The sequence below is a fragment of the Tympanuchus pallidicinctus genome, unplaced genomic scaffold, assembly GCF_026119805.1.
Source record: "Tympanuchus pallidicinctus isolate F22 unplaced genomic scaffold, pur_lepc_1.0 scaffold8, whole genome shotgun sequence".
Lineage (NCBI taxonomy): Eukaryota > Metazoa > Chordata > Aves > Galliformes > Phasianidae > Tympanuchus > Tympanuchus pallidicinctus.
This window is the reverse complement of record NW_026294802.1, coordinates 19,093,853-19,117,703: the sequence shown is the minus strand read 5'-3', so window position 1 is coordinate 19,117,703 and position 23,851 is coordinate 19,093,853. Positions and strand designations below refer to the sequence as shown.

General features: G+C 39.8%; 1 protein-coding gene across 10 annotated transcripts in view; it reads right to left on the bottom strand.

The window, feature by feature from the left end:
• Positions 1-1,808: 1,808 nt before the first annotated feature.
• Positions 1,809-23,851, bottom strand: part of NR2C1 (nuclear receptor subfamily 2 group C member 1) — a 50,951-nt gene continuing 28,908 nt past the window's right edge. For 8 of the 10 annotated variants that reach the window (XM_052667380.1, XM_052667382.1, XM_052667384.1 and 5 more), the window contains 10 exons: positions 21,759-21,938; positions 21,424-21,571; positions 21,255-21,342; positions 20,080-20,264; positions 15,100-15,262; positions 13,988-14,109; positions 12,121-12,260; positions 10,949-11,086; positions 7,155-7,260; positions 6,078-6,637 (listed from right to left, as the gene is read on the bottom strand). In XM_052667380.1, coding sequence (XP_052523340.1) covers positions 6,463-6,637; positions 7,155-7,260; positions 10,949-11,086; positions 12,121-12,260; positions 13,988-14,109; positions 15,100-15,262; positions 20,080-20,264; positions 21,255-21,342; positions 21,424-21,571; positions 21,759-21,938 — 1,445 coding nt within the window. In that variant the 3' untranslated portion in view covers positions 6,078-6,462. Of the gene's footprint in view, positions 4,754-6,077; positions 6,638-7,154; positions 7,261-8,609; positions 10,790-10,948; positions 11,087-12,120; positions 12,261-13,987; positions 14,110-15,099; positions 15,263-20,079; positions 20,265-21,254; positions 21,343-21,423; positions 21,572-21,758; positions 21,939-23,851 lie in introns of those variants that run through there. The other 2 variants (XR_008202599.1, XM_052667385.1) reach the window with 2 other exon arrangements.

Sequence of the window (23,851 nt, the reverse complement as noted above, 5' to 3'; positions counted from 1 at the left end):
ATTTTGAAAATCTGCCCCATCCTTCTAAAATTTCTGAGTCTCAGAAGCAATGTCAAATTCACATCACCATTCTTTACATTTTGTGGGCCCAGCCTCTAACCGTAGTTTCTCTCACTCTGGTCTGCACAGTGCAATCTCTAATGCTTTCCCTCTTGGATTTGTAGCCCTCCTATAACCTGCATTTCCCAAAAGCACGATCAAAAAAAGTTTTTCACTTGTCTTCTGCTGCTCTTGGTGTGGAGCCAAGGCTCCAGGTGCGATCTTACTGAAGAACAGAGGTATTCCGTAATTTTCAAAAAACCCCACAAACATTCTAGTGTGACATACTTCTGACAATACTAAAACACTCAAAACCAACTGTGGTGGCACTTTTAGAAGTCTCATGCCGCTTCTTGAGAAGTGCCTGGGCCATCTCACGCAGCAGCTGCCTCTTTCATTTTTCAACAGCAAAATTCCACTGGCTACAGTGTGAAAGAAAAACTTTCATGAGAGCTATCATAAACCAAAGTATGTAGCCGTTCAGCTTGCTCTCTGGTAAGACCCAAAGGTAAAGCAGGGTTGAGGTCTCCATAGTGGAGCTTATGTATGTGTTCAGCATCAGCAGCCACAAAAACCCCATGTGTCCAGGAGTGACTGCTTCGAACGGAGGTCAGCTCCAGTGCCATGACTCAGGATACATTTGGTTCCTACACTGGAGCCAAAATGCACAACCCGAGTTCTGATAAAAGATTAATGTAGCAGAAAATTGTGTCACATATTAGCAGCAGCACATCAGGGTGAGGATAGTATTTCACACTGCAGAGCTGAGGGTAAAAGGAAGACTGAAGTGGCTGAACAGGACTGCTTACAGGCATGGGTTAATGTGACTTTGTGCACATAAAGGAAAAGCAGAGCTCAGGAGAGAAGGGCTCACATGATGAAGCAGAATCGTTATTTGGGGTTACTTTATACAGAAGTATGAGGAGGAAAGACAGGACTGTTAGAGATGTTGGTTGAAGACGCTGCTGAGTAACTGTTGGAGTTTCTAGACTTTTGTTATTTACCAGAAGAGCACTTCTGTCTAGAGAGCTCTTCCTTTCTTCCCTCAGAGGTGACCAAAAGACTGTGAAATATGACTGGTATGGGAAGGAGCAGGTAGTAGATTAGCAGTCTGACCAGAGAACAGGATTCTGTGGAAGTGCAGGGAAGGGTAAGCTTTTAAAACAGAAGCAACAAAGCAACTGGAGTACCTGCTAACGGAGGAGGAAGAGAGTCTGACTGCTTATTCCCTCATCAGCATTACCCAAACTTTCTCTCTCAGCATACAAAGCTTTCCTCTACAGTGCATCACCTACTTACTCCACAGTACTTCATTTACTTCAGGATGAATGCATTTCAGAATCTAGGCAAGGAGAGAATGGCAGCTCATTTCTCATTTGTTCTTGCTATCTGCATATTCACTCAAACATCACAATCACTTGTAACTGAAGACTAAAAAAAAAGCAGACAGCTCTTCAATTGGCACTGGGAAATCAGTTCTAGAAAGGACCCAAACTTGTCATCATTTCACAATCCATAATGAATTGAATAAACTTCCCCAAAAATAACTATTGCTTTACTTGGCATGAAGATCTGTGATCAGAATTCATTATATCAACGTCTATATGTAGTGCTTTAAAAGAAAAAAAATGTTGTTAAATTCAATTCTGTAACAAATCATTGATTTTCAAATAGCCAAATTCCCAGGGCAGAAAGGAGCAGTAAGCACAAAAACAAAGAGTTCACAGCAACAGGGGTAGAGAACAGCAAGATACTGCAGTGGTCACAAATCCCAGAGAACAAATCTATTGACAACACATCATTGTACAGTAAAGTGAAATATCCAGACTCTTTGGAATCATACACACTGCTTCAGGCTGTAAGACAACCTGTGTAGAACACTAACAGACAGGTGATGACTATTGCTTTCTCTAACAGGAAGTTACAATTTATTTTTAAAAATACAGCCAAAATAGACCTTTACAAATTCAGGTTTCAAGACATTTACAATGAATTTTTTATACCAGAGCAGAACAGGTACAGCCATATTCTAATGCCTGTGCTGGGAAACCACAGCTGCTGAACAGAGTAACAGAGCAGTGACTTTCACTGAAGCCAATGGTCACAGAAGAGAGGTACCAACAGGTTATAAGTGCAGAAGGTACTGCAGTGAAAGTGCTTTTGAAGCAAGTTTAAAGTAGAACAATTGTTTGTATCAGGAACTCTACCAGTGTGAAACAAGCCCCCTAAACTCATATATATATGCACAACATACAATTCCAAACTAGTCCATTTGTTCTGTGTATCACTGCTCCCATCTGAAGGGACAGGATTCCAAATGTATCATTTTTCCATTCATGTGATTGATACAGAAATGAATTTTCACAACATTGAACATTTTAAAGCTGTCATAACAGAGCTTGTTCATTCATTGGCAAAGCAAATTATTAGTAGTAAGTGTTGCAGTTTAGTTGTATTCTGACGAGGTATGGAAAATTTCAGAATGCTGAAGATCAGAAGGTTTAAAAACATAAAACATAAAGGTCACAAAAATAATGAGGTACTTTAACATCTACAGTGAAGTGAGCCTTACTGCTCGTATTTGTGTTGGCTGAACAGTGTGACTGAACAGCAGGAAGGGCAGCCCATTCCTGAGAAAGCCCAGTTGTACCTCACTCCTCATTAAGAGCATGAACTCACATGAAGAACCCAAAATGATAAATGAAAAGTCTTGGTAAGAAAAGTGAGTAATACAAACGCAGCCACCTGCACTATGGGATCCACCTTCTTGGTCATCAAGACAGGAGAGAATACTTGCCAAGCAGCACAGATCAGCACGCCTTTAACCTGGTACTGAACTTACACTGAACATTTATGAAGAAAAAATGCAACAAACATTGGGAAAAAGGTTACTTACCAGTAGGCAGCACTTTTTGCAGTGTGTTGCATATCTGCACATTCACTCTATAGAAGTCCAAACATTGGAGGTATCCAAGATTATAGTTTTTTGGGGAGGCCCTTACAATACCTCAGGTGTACATGCATCTGTCTCCCTCTTTTGTTTCACCTGACAGTCAGTATGGAGCTTACATTTGGTTAGCCACCAACAGCAAGGGGAAGGGAGGGCATGTGGTTATCGCACAGATGGACAGCAGAAGTAACTGGAATCTTTTTGAGATAAATACCTTTTCTTTTTGGATGAGTATGTGCATAGCCACACAATACATAAAAACTGTATGCCACTTCTTGGCAATGTGAAGATCTCTTGAACTAGCTTTCCCTTTTGTAACAATACTATACAGATATTGAGCAAAGCCCAAACGCAGCCTGGGAACTACTAGAGTACATCCTCATTAATGATGGTGACTCAACTATACTGCTATCAAAAGAGGGAATTGAGTCTGTAACTGAGCTTGGAGCGTCCTGTTTGACTTCTCACCTGAGAAAACTAGATTCTATGATATCTGCAAGTTTTTGTCACGTGAAAGGGTGTGACACATGTCTCTTGCTACCCAACACAGAATGCGTAGTCTCACATCTGGAAACACTGGATTTAAAAAGAAAAACATGGATGGATTGAATTCTTGATTTAAGTGATCTGGCAAAAATCTCAGATGAAGATCAAAAGATTTTGCCAGGAGAGTAACAGAAAGAGATGTGGGAAGGGGAAATGTCAGCCACTGAGATTTGAAACTTCTGCTGCCATGCAGAGGTGACAGGCATCCAAAAAGAATGTCACCGTGGTTCTTGTGCTTCTGAGTTAACACAGCCTAACAAAGATGTCCTGATCCAGCAGTCAGCAGTGACAGCAGTTCACACTTCCCTGCAGTAGGCCAACTTGTATTCAGACTACGGCGTGAAAGGGGAACAAGCAGAATTTCAGAGCAAATTTCTATAGCCACATCCTTCAAAACACGGCTCTCAAAGACAGATATGCTGAAGGATTCAATCCCTAAAGATGTACCTCTCTACAAACACTGGTATTTTCTCAGCTGTTTCGGAGAAACAATACCATGCAAAAACCACGTTTGCTGAATCTTCTGGTAAGCTGCAAACAAAGAACTGCTTGTCATGCCTGAGGCACAGGTCCCAAAGGCTAAAAAAATATAAATCTGCAATGATGCGGGAGAGATTTGCAGTCTCTACTGCATTTAGAAGGAAAATGGGTTATCTGAATTTGGAGAATATTGGGAATCAAATTCTTCCAATATTTGGAATGCCTGGTAAACCATTTACAAATTATTCAGGAGTAACCTCCTGGCAACTTCCTTGAAAGGTTTAAAACAACTATAACTGTTCCTGCTAGCAACAGAGAAGGGCTGGAAGACAGGGTCCAACTTTCTGAGGAAACACGAATATAACAATTCACTTCCCATCCACAATTTGGTCCTACAGACGGCACGATGGCGGGGCCAATAACCACTGGGAGGAGACAAGCACAGCATATTCGCAGCCGTTGTCTTTCACATTTCCATCACTACTGCCCTCTTGAGACAGAAAAAAAGTCCTCACACTTCATGAACTCCAGGGAACACGAATACAGAGCCTCAATCCTTCTCCTTTCGACACATGGACTGTGGGAAGGGCTCAGTCACGTGGGAATCTCCAGCATCTTTAAAGGCTGCTCTCCAGAAAGTCGCTACATGCCAAATTCAGAGCAGGGGAGAATGGTTCCATCCCATCAGAGGTCCTCAGCACCAAGCATTTCCATCTCTGGATCCGTGTATGAGCAATCCTGTAGTACAGCCTCTGGTTAGAAGGTGGCCAGTGAAAGATCCAACAACTCTATTAGTAGAATTAAAAAGGACACAATAATTCAGTGTCAGTTTTCTGCTTCTTTTTGGCTGGCTGAAATCCTTGGGTGCTGAGAAAAAACACAGAAATCAACAAAATCTCATCTACCTGTCCTCTCAATGGCCTTGAGACATGGCCTTGGAGTTGCAGGTACAAAGGGGCAAAGGCCCCCCTCAAAGCTGATCTTCTGGCTAATTCTGGCTAATTGGGCTCTTCCTCACTCAGTGCTGCCACAGAACTAAAAAGTTCAGGATAAATGGAACTAGGCCTCAATCCAAGATTTAGATAAACCTGCAAGCTGCTGTCAGCAGCAGACCATAACTTTTCCTAGAATCTCTAATTTTAAGCAACAGATATTAAATGTGCTAGGAATATATAGTTTCCCATTGCAAAAGGAAGCTAGGAATGAACAACCATCAGTGTTATTTGACAATGAGGCACGTTCCTCAAGACAGGAAAGCATGCGAACCCATCTTTTATGGAGCCATGATGTGTAATTCAGTCTACATACATAATCTAGACTCATTTCTAACAAGGACAGGCAAAGCAGCAGAGACCAATCTTGTATAAACAGCAGTACTGGATTCAATAATTTCTAATTTAAAAAATAATCACATGAGACTGGCTGACTGGAAAAGACAGCTAAATAGCCAGAGGATAATAATAATTAAAAAAAAAAAAACAAACCAAAGTCCTATGCAAGAGAAATGATATGAACGCATGCACACAATTCTAAACAAGATTCGTTACTTATAAAAGTGGTTGAAAGAAAACTGAGACACATCTCGAATGCCTCCCTCCCTGTGTGCTGAGTTTGAAAGAGGAAAGAGTACTGTGAAAAACCTTTAACTTTTGAGAGCAGAAAAAATAGGAGGCTGCTCTCTTTGAATACCTGCAGTACAAAGTTCTCAATTTTTCATAGTATCAAACAGCTGATATCTACCAACACACAATATTACAGCATAGTATACCCTTGCATCCACAGAACAGTCAATACTGATCCTTTGCAGCTTTACTTTTTATCAACTGCACCAACATGCAAGCAGAATATTTTTAAGTGTGAAATTCCTCTACCTTCCCTGCTCTTATAACAATATCCACTGCTTCATTCAACCTGAAATAATCTCTTTCCAAAAGAATAGAAAATAAAAGTTTGGTTATAAATGTCTCCCTTCCATAGAAACAATGCCCTTTTCAAGACGTTTGGTCTTATTTTCCGTTTAATCAGTGAGAAAGAACTAGCAGCAAAGCACTGAAAACACAACTCAGAGAGGAAACTTAATTTATTTGTCTAAAACACCAAACTAAGTTGAGATACCTTAGTTCAGTCAAAGCTTCTTCCGTTTCTTCACAAGCCTGCAATTCATAAACAAATATTCCAAGTTCATCTATCTACAAAAATAGGATGAACAATTCTTGACTTTCCTCAGATATCAAGTTAATTTACAAGTCCTTGAAGATCAGACGAAAAATAGGAAGCGATCCTATATTCCTTAAGACACTCCACCGCATTTCCCAAGCGTACTGGAAAGGAGGAACACGAGTCTTCTTTAGAAAGGTGCGTGGGAAGGCCTATTGCCATCTCTTGGAGACAGAGTACGCATTTACATCACCATGACTGCCATGGCACAGAATCCTTGATTGCTACTTTTATACGGCATGACCGATTATTTGAGTGTTGTAGTCTGCCGTCTCCATTCGCAGGATGTACGGGATGATGCTATCAATCTGAACGTTTCCTATTAGTCCTGCAAAGAACAGCTCTTCAGTAATGGCAGCGCTCATCAGCCTCAGGGCAGGCAATCGGAGAAGAAGTCGAGACAGTCTGCAAAAGTAAGTTTGGCAAAAAGTCACTTTGGTCACACATTTTGGCCTTATCCACAGCCATGTTACTGAGAAGAAAACAAAACATGAGTAAGGGACAACGGCGAGAGAAATTTGCTATATTTACTTCATGAGAGGCTTAAATACTTGGATCAAAATGCTATCTTTACAGTCAGTCATTTCTTCAACGGCACCAAAATTGTGCATATATTAGTCAATGGACTGAACAATATTTGGATTAGACTAAATGAGGAATTACTCAAATTAGGTGCAATTCAAAATGAAAGAAATACTTCCTCTATCTTCCAGTATTTCATTTTGGAAATTAATAATAATTAGGTAAACGATAATCACAATATGTATGAGCTCTTAAATATTTTAAGTGTTCTAAAAGTCATTTCTAAGCTTTAAGAAGGTAAGAAGAAAATATATGTGTTTACTCTAAGTAACACTGTGCAAATCAGTATCACTGATGCTCTGAAAAGAGAACCATCAAGTGAGCACGAAAGCATACACACCTGTAAGTATCATCTGGATATGCTTTTGTTACATAGTCTTGGAACTCCATGTATGCCTTTTCTTGAAATTTCTCAATCTGTACCACATTTTCCAGCCCTGGGTGATCTGAAAGACACCCTACATTGTTACACCTGTCACACCAAGATGTGTTAAAAGCTGTACCAATTACCTACTTGTAAGCATGCTGAAATGATTATTTGATAGCAGCAGCAACTTTCAGTTCTCCAACAGTTTTAATGAAGAGTGCTGCCTTACCTCCTTATTTCTCTTTCTCTATGCTGATGTTTTACCTTACTGTTCATAAAAACAACCAGACAACTGGAAAAGTTCAAACATGTGCAGTGCTTGCAGTGTTTACATCATTCCTGATAATAAACCTCTGTTCTCTGTGTCACATAGAACAGTACTGTTCCAATGCATTGATATTTATTGAAATTCTGTGTGCACAAATAGCATTTGTGAGGAAAAAAAAAAAAAAAAAGATAAATACACATAGGGAGGGAAAAAAAAGCTATGAACTATTTGTTTCCTAAATTTTGCAGGAATGAAAGGTTATTTAATCTAATGGCCAAGTCACAATTGGAAATTATTATCTGGTGATTCTGACCCCTTTACACAGTTTAATCTTTATTTTCCATCTGGCTTAATGTAAATATTTTACTGTCATAATACCATGACAAATTGAGTGATGTTATTTGTAAAAAATCAATGCAGATGACAGGAGGTTAGCAAAGGAAGCAAGAGATTCTGAAGAGTTAATGTTGACATGCAACATATATTGCTTCATGACGTTGCTTCTAGAGCAATGTCAGAAACAGCTAGAAGTCTGCTTCCAAACCAGTTCTTGCAGACTGCTAGCATGCTAGTAGCAATCCATACAGATGCCAAGTCTCATAGGCACTCCCTTGCACTCATCTCCTTGCCCAAGGCTGACTTGCTACAGTCATGCAGCTGGAGCGGAACGGAAGATTTTCATTAATCTTCCAACCTCCAGCTATGGCACACGGCACAGCAGCAGAGCCTACCAAAGCAGATGTTCTTACCTCAGGACTGCTGCACGTGCAGTCCAGCCCCATCCTGTAGCGGAGCAGTAAAATCCCTGAAACTGTAATTTCTGGCCTATAAATCATTGCCAGAATATCCCTTCTGTTCAGGGCACTGCTGTAAGTTTTTTATGTCTTGCATGTATACTGTCAAGAATATTGGCTTATGAGTCAATATGCCAACATTAAAGCAGCTGCACATCCTCAGGAATGTGATCATAAAAGCACGTGACCTAAAGAAAAGTCAGTCCAGTCACCTGACTTGATACAGGTTTTTCCTAGAATATCTGTCCTACCTTTTCAATCCTTGAATGCAATTTGGAAGGAAACAAGCTAACTTTAGGCTGAACAAAGAAATAATTGTTGCTTTGAAGGTGGAAGCTCTCTAAGGAAATATTTTCAGGTCTGTAACAGGATTGATTTCTTCAGTCAGGTCAACACATTCTGCTATAAATTGTTTCCTGGAGGAACCTGTGCTAGTTACAAGTATAGGAATGGCATGAAAGGACTGCTTTGGGGGTAAGGAATGCTTAATAGTGAATTAAATCTCCTGCAAGCACGACCTACCAAATTTACAGCAGCAGACACCTTCTTACCCCTCACCTTAAGGAAGCCTCTGAGTCTGTGTATTCAATCCTTAGCAGGAAGGAAGGAAAAATCATAAACATTTTCAAGCACTCTTAATATTGAAATTACTGGCGTCCCTGAACATAGCAGGGGGGTTGAAACTAGATGATCATTGTGGTCCTTTTCCACCCAGGCCATTCTATGATTCTATGAAATTAGACCCATAGTGGATACTGCTTATCATAAAATTGAAATAGTTCCTGTGCTTCACTGGACTACAGAAGCAAACACAAAACCGTGCAAAATTCTTCAAGTCACGAGGGCTGGTAACAAGGTTATGCTGTACAGTGAAAATATTCAGGGTCTGATTTTTCTGAAAAGATTTTAGAACAAAAGAACTCTTTGGGATCTCCTCTGTGAATCTCTCATCTTTAATAGGGGGTTGTGACATTACTTAAAAGGCTTCTCATTTGCAGGAAGGTCTTAAATCTCGGAGGTCTTCCAAAAGAGCAATATCAAAAAGAGAAGGAAAAAACAAAAAAGGGGGAAAATGGGAAGACACACAAGGTTTTGTTATGCACTTAGCCAAATTTCATGTATTTGTGCTGATGCTGACACTTTCTCTGGAAGATGTGGAAATTCTTTGAGGATACCACTTAAAGAAAAGATAACTTGTGTTCTTTTATATACATATCAGAAAACTTGCTTAAAATTTATACTTTTGAAGCGCCACAGTTCAAGAAGATTTTTTCACCTCAACTGATTTCTCTTGGAAAGGGTGAACTGCAACTGAACTGAAAAAGACAGCTCTTCTCAGACACGTACAGAAGTGGCAGGGACCATCCAGCTCTCTGCCACATCCCACACAACAGACAGACTACACTGTGACTCACACAGCTTTTAAAATACATTCTGATCTTTTCCACAGAACATCAGCATCTAGAAAACACAGAGCAACGAGAAGCTGCTCATGCTTTTAAACTTTCCTAATGCAAAATAGAACAACTCTATGTTTACCTGCTAAATCAAACAGTGAAAAATTCCTGGTGATACAAAAAATACTTGAGATTTACTTTTTTTTTTTTTTTTTTAATCAAAATATACTCATTTTTAGATTAAATTCCTAAATTCTGAATGAAATCTCAGACCTGCAGCATGAAGACAGAATATCTGAATGCATTTACTGAAAAGTTAATTCTACAGTTTTCAGAAAAAGAAATTTAGTTTTGTCATTTTCTACAGGCTGCCTGCATTTGTCATGGAATCCACTCAGTCCTTTTCTGTCTTAACCAGAGAACCTTTACTCCTCCACAGTGTGGACTGATCACTCAGAAGGAAAAAATAGTCATTTTATTTTAGCACCACTGCCTAATGAATAGCCAGTTAACTTTACTTACAGGACATTATGCAAATACTGACCAGAAAACAAAAACAAAAGGAAATGCTATGTTTAATATTCATTTTCATAATACTCATGTGAAGTGAGGTCATACGTTACTGTGATTTTATATGCAAGAATCAAGGCTTGGAAAGGTTGTCATATATTAAAAGCATAACTTGGATTCACCTCAGCAGGAAGCACAGGAACAATACTTCTGAAAATTAAACTCCAGGCCCTCAGAAGTAGTACCCCAGAATAGAGACATACATTTAAAAGTAATAAACAGATAGCAGAGGCAAAAGCATCATCATCATCCAACTATTTTCATTAAAAGAGAAACCCTCTTCTTCCTACTGTCCTGTGTCATCCATTACACCTTCCCGGGTTCCTCAACAAGGGACACAGAGATTCTAGAGGTAATAGCAGCAGCATCGAATGAAACAGAAATCATATGGAAAAAAATAACACACATACAGATACTTCTTTGTCACCTCATGAATCTTGTCCATTTAGCAAAGCCCTGACTTTCAAAACCGAAGACTTGATGAGCAGGCTCATCCCAGTTCCCACACTGCCTACTTATCTGATGTTACTTCCTTATTTTCTAAAGCAGTTCCATCTCTTTTTCCTTTCTCTATAAGCCCTTAAAAGGACACGAGGAAAAAAAAAACAACTTACCTAAAATATGCCTTTGTGGAAGACAGAAGATTTTAGATATGGATTTTTAAGCCAACTTTTGACCACTCAAGTCTCCATAGTCACAGAAAAAGAATAAAGTTTTACATTAAGAATGATTACATACCAGGACTGAAGAGTACAATTGCTTTCAAATATGCATATTCATATCCATCTAGGCAAAGCTTCACCATACTGTTACAGAACTCTTGCAGTTTGAAGATGTGCTCCATTACTAGTTTTCCTCTGTCTGTTGGCAGCTTGTCTGAGTTGACACACACACAAAATACAAAAACCCCAAAGTCAAGAGGCATGCAAAAGTGTAGTCATGTTGGAATTTTAAAAACATTCACCACTTAAAGTACATTCAAACAGCAGAAAATCTATGCCACCTACAAACTCTATACACTGAACTGAATTATCTTTACACCAACAATTGCTGCCACTTAAAATTTCCAATAATCAGAGGTGGACTACAGCTCCGAATGAAAAAGGAAAGAAAAGGTTACTTGTCAGTAAAGAACAATACCATGCTATTGCAGATCTATGCTGTACAACTAAGAGTTGGGTACTGTACTTAATTCATCGATGGAGTAGGTCAGTGTACATTTGCATGAGTTCCTTTAGTGGATGTGAGCACAGTGAGATGATGCATTTCAGCAGTGGTGACAGCAACATGGCAGACAAGCCACGTCCTGGACAGCCATGCAGATTGCTACAAGTGCAGCACGCAGGCTCTTGTTCATCTCTGGCAAAATCGTGCAGCTAATGGTGGTGACTGTGTTGAAAAATAGAGTCTTGTAGCAGAGCATTTGCTCTGTCTAATGACTTCATTGTGCTCTGTGTATCTGCTGTAGTTTTCATGCAAAATAAATAGGAGGCGTTACTTTCAGAGCAACCTGCATATATACATAAGCCAAATTATTTAAAGGGGTTGTATCACAAAGGAGGCGTTTGGCTGCTGTTTCACAGCTACAAATAGCAGGGACGGCTGGGTCCTCCTTCACATCCTAGGCAGAGAGGAATCATATTCACAGTACCCCTGTGTTCTTAAAGTTGGTGTTGCCTGAAAGACTCCTATTTTGAGTGACGTATCCTAACAGAACTAGAATGCTATCAGATATCATACACAATTAAAATGATTTAAAAAACCACACTGTGTTCTCATTATTTTGTTAACTTCCACGAATGGTAGATTTTCATTAACTACTGATAGATAAGTGACCAGCTTCTGCTCAGTTCAACTCTTCAAACCCATGAATTCCCTAAGTCTGCAGATGTGCTCAGTCAGCACCTTACCTTGCTGTAAGCTGTCGTGAAGGTGATTAACAAACGCAGCCAATATAGTCGCCACATTCATGACTTGAGAGCACTGTGCAAGACCAAGCGTAAACAGTTCGTTCCAGCAGGCTTTTACTAATGATATGCTGTTATCCTGTCTATTGAATTGAAAAACATAATAATTGCACTTAATGAAATCATTCACTTGCTCTTACACAGTTTTTCAATTTGAAGAACACTTTATAAAACACTGATCTGATTCAACCACTGCAGCCAGTACCAAAATGAAGTCCTGCATCAAAAGCATTTCTGTTTGCATGCTAGGATTAAATTGCTTATTATAAGTGACAATGTGAGTCACTCTTCTAAAAGTTAGAATTATACAGTGCATAATGTGCTGAACTTTAAAAAGGATCAGTAATTTCAAATAAATCTCCACTTGAAAAACAATGTTAGGATTTTCAGCCCTTCAAAAGGAAAATGACTAAATGGTGTTTAAAATACCATTGCCCATGATGTGGACTAGGACTGCAAGTGCTAGCACTCAGGAGAGTATTAACACAGGTGTTGTGGCAGCCTATTCTTCCCCTTGCTTATACAAGTATACTGGGAAGTAATATATATATATTTTTAAAAAGCAGATTTTCTATGCTCATTTATCTGTTAAATCCTTTTGTACAGACTGATCTTTTGTGGCTTTTATTTTTTAGAAAAACTACGTGCTGTTACAACACCGCTTTGCAATACTTGTCTTACAAAAAAACCTGAAAACATGTGCAGTGATGTAGTTCACCACGTTAATTTGCTAAGCATTCTCAGGTTCTGCAGCAGCAATTTGTACTGAAGTATCATATTTACCCACTTTTCTCCGCTTATCATTGTTTAGTTTTATAGAACTTGACTCCTTCAAAAGAGAAGTTTCAGTTATACAGAATACACTATTTTAAACAACGTAGAATGATTTGGCTTAAGCACTTCAGTAAATACAGATCATCCATGCTCTGCCAAGATCTCTGGTAAAGGGGACAATCCCTCACTGTAAACAGGAATTCTCTTTGCTATCACCATCAGATGCTATTTTGATATTCAACTAAAGAAGAACACTGAACATCCTGATCTACAAGATGATTTTGTGCCTCCTTTGTATCATGGCTGATAGATGTATATCGCATTGTAACACAGCCAGTTTGATGACAGACTTCATCTTGGTTTCTGAAAGTAATAAAAATCACTTTTCCTCATGCTGTCTTGAGATCTTTTTTCATGATGATCAGCAAAGTAGTACCACGTACAGCTTCAGAATTTTTAGTGATACACCAAATTCTGCTTATAAAAAGAGAGTGCTGCACAAACTGTAAAGAGAATAATAACAATGACTTTCTGGCTATAGCAACCATTTGTTTTTGGAAAATCCTCTGCAACTAAACTTTGGTTCAGCAAAAATTCAGGATTAACTTAGCATGTGTTCATACTGTTTATTAAATGCAAAATTATTACTAACTCACCTATAAAGACAGCAATATTTGGAGCTCCAGAAAGGAGCTTCTCTTTGGTGACTGATACGCATCTTAAGTTCAGGGGGTGCTATTCAAAAATGACAGGCAGTCCTACTTACTGAAAATTTATTAAAGAAGGGCAGTGAGCAGGCATTTGATCATTATGAATCTACTCCTTTTTTCTTCCAAACTCAACCAAGTATTTGATTTGAAATGAAGCTGGGAATCATTTTGATTGAGTGAACTTACCTTTGTGTTTAAGACCAATACAACAGTTTTATTAAGCTGGTTTATATTTTAAAAAGTCCTCAAAGATGGCAAAGATGGCAAATAACAAATTAAAAAGCGTGTAATCTCAACATGAGCAAATAGAGTAATTGAACACCTACCCTAAAGCTTGGAAAGATGGAATGGAACGTGCCCAGTGCATAGACAGGAAAAGCAACCTGGAGGCAGTCTCACAGATATAGTGAACGTTAAGATATTCGGGCATAGGAGAAGGCATGGTGAGCTGGCACAAAACAAAAAAAAAGTGCAAGTCAGTTGTTTTGCTTTCTCTGTATGAAACATAATAAGAAAAATCATTTCCAGGATTGAAGGGAAAAAAGTAACATTTTTTTCAATAACCATGAGATAATCCCAAAATAAAATAGAACAAATGCTTTTTTTGCTCCTTACTAGCCACACTGTGATACCCTAATGAGACTACAGAGCAACCAAAACAGTGAAAAATTTTTAATCTTAACTTAGATAAGGATTTATGTCTGGAACACCTGGAGATGAAGAATCTGAAATAAAACATTTAAGACAATCTGTACAGAAGCTGTAGAAGAACAGCTGCACAATTACAACAAAGTAGCTCAGAGCATATAGCAAAGTATGTAGAAAATACAAACAGAACACCACCACCACTTTCACTTGCAGATCTGAAGGGGGATTCGACCCCAAATTTTATCCTCAGAAATCAGTTTGTAACAGAATTTAAAACAAAACAAAACTGACATTTGCATTAGAAATATGAGAGACCAGAATGTGTTTAATCCTAGAATCGTATGAATCACAGAATGGCTTGGGTTGGGAGGGACCCCGAAGATCATCAAGCTCCAACCCCCTTGCTGAATGCAGGGCCTCCGACCTCAGTGTCTAATACTAGACTAGGCTGCCCAGGGCCCCATCCAGCCTGGCCTTGAACACCTCCAGGGATGGGGCATCCACAGCCTTCGGTGGGGCATCCACAAAACTTCAGTTTAATGCAAACCATATTTTTAAGGTAAGAGGCAATAAAATAAGCCGTGCTATAGAAATGGTGAGGAGAGCTGCCGATTCTCCCAAGCATACAGCCAACTAGTGAACAAAAAGCCATGCATTCATCAGCAATGAATGGCAATACCTGAATAGCTACCCTTCAGAGAAGTTCAAAAGATGACTTAATCAGATCATTAATTTGTCTTACAATGTTAAAACGGTTAGAAGTAGCCAAGGATAAAAAAGTATTAAGTACCCTGAATGCTACGTGTGCATCACTGAGTAGCGGCCCCTCTATTTCAACGATATTCATGCTTGTTTCTCCACCTCCAAGCTGCACGTTGGCCTCAACACTTTCAGAGTTCTGGCACGCTGCACTCTCTCCAGGATTTAATGCTTTTGCAAGAGTATCAAATGCCCTGTAAAATCAAGTAAAAATAAAACAAGAAAACTTCATCTTAGAGATAGTTACTAATAGTTTCTAATTTAGGAGGAACCTGCATACCTGAAACCTGTAGTTAGAAGTCTGTTTCAAATAAGCAGACTTGGAAAATATAAGACAGTAATATACTTTTCCTGACACTCAACCAAGTAAAATTACTGAAAACTCCAAGTTATACAGTCTTTGAAGCAATAAAATTAGCAGCAGATCCTATTCACACTAGTTGCCAACAAATTCACAGTTTCGACATACTGATTGTGCTGCTGCTGAATCACAGTTTGTCTTTTGAGATCTCTTAAGTGATGTTTACTGAGAGTGCTGGCATGAGCATTTTAAGCATATAAAGATCAGACTGCTGTTAAAAACAACTACTGCATGTGTGCATTTTGGAGATTTTTGCTTCTAAGAAGCACAAGCAGAAGGAATAAGCTTCTGCAAGTAATCAGTTACAGTTAGGCTATTCAACACAACTTGAGAAAACAACCTCCAAATACTTGAGAGAAAGCACTCCCATTCATTTGGTACCATTCTGAGTACCCTTGATATGGGGCAGTGATTTCTGTGAAGACCGAGGCGTGAGTGCTAACATTACTCGTGGATGTCAGAATGAGAATCACAGAATCATAGAATGGCCTGGGTTGAAAAGGACCACAATGATCATCGAGTTTCAGCCCTCTGCTCTGTGCAGGGTCGCCAACCACCAGACCAGGCTGCCCAGAGCCACATCCAGCCTGGCCTTGAATGCCTCCAGGGATGGGGCACCCACAGCCTCCTTGGGCAACCTGCTCCAGTGCGACACCACCCTCTGTGTGAAAAACTTCCTCCTAATATCTAACCTAAACCTCCCTTGTCTCAGTTTAAGACCATTCCCCCTTGTCCTACCACCATCCACCCTTGTAAACAGCCATTTCCTCTCCTGTTTATACACTCCCTTCAAGGACTGCAAGGCCACAATGAGGTCTCCCTGGAGCCTTCTCTTCTCCAAGCTAAATAAGCCCACTTCCTTCAGCCTTTCCTCACAGGAGAGGTGCTCCAGCCCTCTGATCATCTTAGCAGCCCTCCTCTGGACTCGTTCCAAGAGCTCCATGTCTTTCTTGTACTGGGGGCCCCAGGCCTGGACACAGTGCTGCAGATGGGGCCTCACAAGAGCTGAGCAGATGGGGACAGTCACCTCCCTTTCCCTGCTGCCCACCCCTTTTTTAATGCAGCCCAGAACACAGTTGGCCTTCTGGGCTGCAAGCGCACACTGCTGGCTCATGGCCAGCTTCTCATCCACCAGGAACCCCAAGTCCTTCTCTGTAGGGCTGCTCTCAAGGAGATCTTCCCCCCGTTTGTATAAACACCTGGGATTGCCCTGACCCAAGTGCAGCACCCTGCTCTTGGCCTTATTGAACCTCTTAGGTTCACATGGGCCCACTTCTGCAGCCTGTCCAGGTCAGAACAGATGTATGACTTTATTTCCTTGCTTGATAACACATCCACGTTGTGCACAAACACACCTGAGAAGCAAATCTGATCTGTGTACAGACACAGCCCTGATTACTGCCTACAGGCAGATGACATACTGTGATAGTAGTATCATTTGAACATTGGCACAAGAAAATCTCACACTGATGTTTAAGGGCTTTACAAAAGCTGATTACAGGTGTGCATACAGGTGTGGAGATGATTCTCAATTTGAATGCATATGTTTTTGCCACAGAATCTAAAATTACTGAATTAATGTCCAATCAAAATGCCTGATTTCTGAAGTAGAACTTTACCTACCTTCTCTTCTTCCATACTCCTTTGCTATTTACATTTATTAATACACTAAAAAATAATTTAAAAAAATTTTTTTTAAAGTGCTTACTGCGTTCAGTACAACCATTTACAATCCAAAGAAACAACACAATACCTAGCTGGTGATGCTGTCTCAGGTGATGGTAAATGAGCTGGAATGGTTTTGGGTCCTACCATCTGGGTTCCTGCACAGAAGGGAGACTGAGGCATGCCCAAGTGGGCATCACAAATGTACCTGGGAAGCTTTCCATCTCAAATATGTCAAAAGTGGGCATAAAGAGAAGACACTCTTAGGTAAGCTCTGAAGTTACATTGTTTGTCTCCTGTGAGGAAATCTGAGTCTCAGGTCTCGGTGGCTCCCTCTTGGTAGCCTTGGGTATAATAGGCAAAACCAGCAGCGTTGTGGCAACTGCTTAAGAAAAAGAGGATCTCTTCAGAGCTCTTGCATGTAGCAGGTACAGAAGTGTAAGCCAGGAACAAGATCTCCCCACTAAGTAGTGTTATGTGTCTCTACATATTATTCTAGTTTAGCTTAAATGGTCTTTTTTGAATATGTTGGGCATGTACACTCTGTAACCACATCTGCCCACGTTACTTTTCTTCCAAGTTATTCTTGAAAGTCTGCTTTCAAAGAGTCCTCTCCCTCCTTCCTCCTAAATTTGCAGAAGAAAGCTTGCAGAAGTTCTGTTCCACAACAGTTCCATGCTGTGGGTTCCCTTCATATGCTATGCTTTAAAATGAACAACGGCTGCAATATAAAACACTAAGGAAAAGAGGATCCAGGCTACAGCTTGCCTTGAAGTTACAGAAACAAGGCTCACTAAGTAACAAAAAAAGGTACAATCAGTGTTAAAATCCATGGTATTGACACTCTGTTCGAAACAACTGTGGTTGTCTTTTCTTGAGCTCAGTCACAGACACGTGACAGGACTTCTGATTACTAACATTCGAACATGGCCAATGAAGCCATCAGACGACAAAACATGTAACATTATAACATAAAAGCAGCAGAATACCTGAAACAAAGTTATACTAAATCTGTGCCAGCAAAACTGAAAGCTTAACTACAGTATCTGCAAGCAAAGGAATATAACAGAATGCATGCAAAACACTGATAGATAGAACCTGCTTTTTGAAATCCCATGAACTCATTTTTGTCAGTACACATCCGCATCAGTAAGATCAAGCTGGCACAAGGCCTGGCAAGGAAATAAAAGATTTGATTAAAAATATACTTTCTGCTTGGGTAACAACTTCCCTTTTGCAGGAGTATTTGAACTGAAAGTCCCCCCTGGAAATCCGTGAGGTTACCCACTAGATAAGGGCATGCCTACACTGAGTCAGAGCTCCGGCACACTCTGACTGAGAGAACTCAATGGCTTTTCACAGATGCATTTTTAAAGCTGAACAAAAGCAAGCACCTGGAACCAAAGAAACGAAAGATTATCATGCAAACTTACTATTAACTGCACCTTTATGAACAGCCATTTGATGTTTATCAGCACAACATAATAGCACTCCTTACACTGCATATTATTTAACTAGAAGAACACAGCAAAGGTCCAGACCAGCAGCTATAATACAAGTCACATCAACTTTACAAGCAGCACATATGGAGAAAGGAGCAGAACAAATGTGTTCTGCTTGACATTACACTGAGTAGGTGACTGGACTATAGGGAAAACCATGTATTTGGGGTCAGTATAAACTGCTTCATTACATTCTAATACTTTTTTCTGGATTGGTTTATTCTACATACACATTTCCAATACCACATGTGTAATATAGATGAAGTGTAAAAGAATACTTCTGAGACAGCTGTCAGAAGCCTGATGGAGTGACAATCAAGGAAGAGCATGATTCTCACTGAAGGAATAAACAAACAAGTACTATAAAAGATACATCCCATTATGTTGAGTTAAAACCTGTGCAAGACAGAAGTTTTTAAATACACAATCACAGAATCACAGAACTGTAGGGGTTGGAACGGACCTCCAGAGATCATCGAGTCCAACCCCCCTGCCAAAGCAGGTTCCCTACAGCAGGTCGCACAGGTAGGCATCCAGGCAGGCCTTGAACATCTCCAGAGAAGGAGACTCCACCACCTCCCTGGGCAGCCTGTTCCAGTGCTCCGTCACCTCACTGTAAAGAAGTTCTTGAGCACATTTGTGTGGAACTTCCTATGCTGCAGTTTCCAGCCGTTTCCCCTTGTCCTGTCTCCACTCACCACTGAAAACAGTCCGGCCTCGCCGTTCTGCCCCCCACACCTCAGATATTTATAGACCTGGATCAGGTCCCCTCTCAGTCTTCTATTCTCAAGGCTAAACAGACCCAGACCCAAACCCATAATGAATGCATCTGTATCAGCAATGAGCATTCTTTGAGTTTTTCTGCCTCTAAATAAAAGGCTTTTCAAGCTTTTAAGGCAATTAACATTTAGGAGTAATAAACCACTTACAGATGAGATCTTCAAGAAACAGTTTCCCTTAATACTAAGAATACAGTACAAAAATCGAACTTATTTTATTCTTACCTTTTAGTCCTTAACATCAGCTGAAAGATTTAAGTTGAAATTCACAGAATCACAGAATCTCCTGAGTTGGAAGGGACCCACAAAGACCATCGAGTCCAACTCCTGGCTCCACACAGGACCACCCAAAATCAGACTGTATCTGACAGCATTGTCCAAATGCTTCTTAAACTCCAGCAGCTTAGAGCTTTGCCCACTGCCCTGGGAAGCCTGTGCCATGCCCCCCACCCTCTGCCAAAGAGCCTTTGCCTAATACCCAAACTGAACAAATAACTAGAAGTATTTTCTGTCTCTAACTGAACTTTCTTATGATTTCCTTTGGGAGAATCCTACAAGACTGAACCGTAACATGAGTTCATGCTGTTACTACTATTATTTTTAATGCAGGCAAATCACCTAAACCATGATAATTAAATTAATTATCTCTGAACTGACAGAGATATTCTTGAGAAGGGTAACATCTCAAGTGGAACATGCTTTACCTTGTAACATCACTACTTCCTTGTTCTTCTTGCTGAAGTTCAGGTAACGATCCATCTCCATTACTTAAACTCTCAATCATAGACAGCTCTGTACTGCTTTGTGACAGATCTTTGGATTTACTGAGGTTTGCTAAAGATGTCACCACATTTGCCAGGGTACTTAAGTCTCCCTGACAGGCTTCAACCTAAGAGAAAAATACAGCTTTTAATTCTTTCTTATTGGCAGTAGATAACTTGAAACAGAAGAACTCCTTTACACTAATGAAGAACTGAGCTAATGAGAATAGACCTGTTAGAAAATTATTACTTTCAATAAATGGGCAATCATCATGCAGCAGTTAGACACTGCACTGTTAATAAAATATGAAATATTTAGACGCTTGGTTTTACAAGTAACAGCTATCTAGTGCTTTCAGAAAGAATGCCACAGACACAAGCTACAGGGAGAGATTTTAGCATCTCCACTCACTAGTCCATCATTGGGATTATAAAACTGCACTAGATTATATTTTTACCATCTTCTTTCCTTCTTTGCATTATCAAGAAAGTAGTAAAATTTTGAAGACAGAGGGAGGCAAAATGCACAAAAACAGTATGAGGTGATTTAATATTGGCTAGAAAAATACAAAAGCTTCCTACTGTGCATATGTAGGGCCATTACCACATCACTTTAGTGCATCAGTACCCATAGCACAATGGAAATAAAGGAAAGCCCAGCTTGGAAATACATCAGAAAAAAGATCACTACTGAGACAGCTCTCATTAGCTTTGGGAAAAAAAAGAGAAAAAGAAGAAAAACAACACAGGGGGAAAAAACTAACAATATTTACGAAATGCACTGTGATAATGCCACAGCCATGTGAGATTTTGCAAACGCCTTACTCTACTTGAATCAAAAAACCTCAAAGCGTCAGAATTGCCAAATACAAAGAAAAATAGAGCAGCCCTTAAAGCTGTCTAAAAGGAGGGAGGCATTTGCTTTGTAGAGCTTTTCACATTCTTTCTATGAAGGGCTAACAGCATTCTTCTGAAGAGAGACATCTGCAACACTGGGCAATGTTTTAAAAACTCAATTTATCAAAAGCATAGCAAAACAGAACAACCTTCCATCCCTACACACCCTTTCATATAACAATCAAACCAAAAGCATCAATACATCAGTCATGTCATCATACCTTATCTGGAGTCATCAGCACTGTAGGCTCGCTTTTAATGCCAGACTGAATGTTAACGAACATTCCTGATTCCAACAGACCTGTTGACCTGGCACAAAATAGCACAAGTGTCAACTCTGGGGTGATTTCAAGAAACAGAGGTAGCTTGTCTACAGTAGAATGCACTTACCTTGCTGTTTCATTGTCTGTTACAAAAGTTGGAGTTGCAGCCAATGGGCTGCGAAGATCTTTCCGAATGTAGATCTTTTCTGTAGAAGCTGCACAGTTTGAAGACTTTTCTCTTGACACTTCGATAGGTTTCCTCTCACACTGCACAGCTAATAAAACAGCACGCAACTAGTAAGTCACATCACACATTACAGTCTAAGAAATGTCCATTATCTTTGTTCTTTTTACTTAACCTTCCATTTTCATAACCATTTTGACTGTTCATAGTTATAACTCAGGAAAAAAACAACCTAGCCAACCAACCAGCTGAAATGACGGGTATTTTTCCAGACTTACAGTCTTGTTTCATCCCGAAGGCGATGCATCGCTGCAGCCGGCAGTACTGGCAGCGATTCCGGTGGTGTTTGTTAATGACACAGTCCTTTGTTCCTCGGCACGAATACACCAAATTCTTCCGAATGCTCCTTTTAAAGAATCCTTTGCAACCCTCACAAGTTACTGCTCCGTAGTGACGTCCTGGGTTCGGAATAACATAAATTAAGACTTTAATTTTACACTGTACTATCTCTTCTTCTTTAGACCTTTTCTCAAAACACTCTTGCTTTTCCTCCATAGGTTACAGCCCTTAAATCACGTGGATACAGAACAACAAAAATATAAGTGAAACGTATTTCTAGTTCAAAGCACTTCAGCCAGATACTTATCTTGAAAGGGCAAATAACCAACTTGCTTATGAAGTTCTTGCTGAACCTCCTGACAGCAGTGTTAAAAAGCTAAGAGAACAAGTTAGCCACAACGCAGAATAAACTCTGAATTTACACATTCTTTTCCATTTTTTTTAATGCCCCTGGAGTCCAGTGCTGCTATTGCTCATTACAAATTCAGCTGTATAAATGTTATGCATTATAGCTAGTGGAAGATGGAACCTGCAAACATCGTATTTGTCAGCACTAAGTGATAATTCCAAAGCCCTGCTTTCACCTTTCACTTTCCTTACAGACAATGTTACATCAGTAATTCTTTCAGTAAAACTCTAGAATGACAGAAATAAACTAATAGAGCTAGATCAATTTTTAAAAAAAATCTGCAGTGAATTTTCTAATTTATAATACCAACATATAGAAATTGCTAGGATGTACTACAGAAAGTCGAGTTTAATTATTTTTCAGGAGTAAATTGCTTTGATTCTTCCATAGCACAAATTATAAATACCACTAAAAAGCTCAAGTTCTGATTAAGGCATTCTTGACAATTCCAACAGTGACAATTCTATGATCCTGAAGAAAAAAATTAAACCAAAATCACCTACGAACACTCAAAATACATACAGTGCAGGCATCAAGGCTGTTCTTTGACCTGTGCAGGGCACTTTACAGAAATACATTTCAAATATGAACTAATTTAAGGGAAAATATATTTTTAGATTCTTTCCTCATTCCTCTCAAACTTTTTTATGCCTGAAATTTCCAGAAACTCTGGTTTCTAGGTTTTCTAGATTCCTTTATCAGAACCGTATTAACATAGGACTAAATATGAAATTTACAAAGCATCATACGTAAAATATCACTAAGTGTAACATTTTAATAGCAGTTGGGCTGGTGAGTAAATATTCACATATATCCATATTCATAATATCCATCCTGCAAAGCACCTGGGCTTTGCATTTCAAATGGAAGGAACCCTTAAAGGTCACCCAGTCCAACAGCCCTGCAATGAGCAGGGACACCTACAGCTGATCAGGGTGCTCAGAGCCCCTCCAGCCTGACCCTACATTTCTTCAGGGATGGGGCATCCACCACCTCTCTGGGCAACCTGTGCCAGTGCCTCATCACCATTATAGTAAAAAACCTTTTTCCTTGTATCCAATCTAAATCTCCCCTCTTTTAGTTTGAAACCATTCCCCTTCATCCTATCACAACAGACCTGCTGAACAGCCTGTCCCCTTCTTTCTTCACCTGCCCTTTGATGCAGCTTCTTGCACTCAGTTTGGAGGTGTCTGCAAAGCAGTCTGTGTAACAGTTCTTACCGCACAGGAGGCACCTACAGCCGCTCAGGAAATCATGGCTCTGCCTAAATTCACTACCAGGGTTCAGTATGTATGGGTCAGGCCAGAGCAAACTGCTCCTGGGATCACTCTCATGGGATACTCCAGCCCTGTGCTGGGATCCATAGGAGCCCTCCCAGCTGGAGCACTCCAACTAGATCTTACATTTACCTTGTCATCTTACAACCTATATTTGGCAGAAATTTCTTTTGTGAAGGGTGAAATCTGACATACATTTAGAGGAGCTACAATTTTAAGCTAAATTTGGCTTCAGTAGAAAGATTTCAGATTGTTTTCTATTTAAGCAGCTTCTGCTACATTCTACTGGCTTTCATGATGAAATCCTAATGTTATCTACGTCTCTTCCTTGCCTTCCATTCCCATT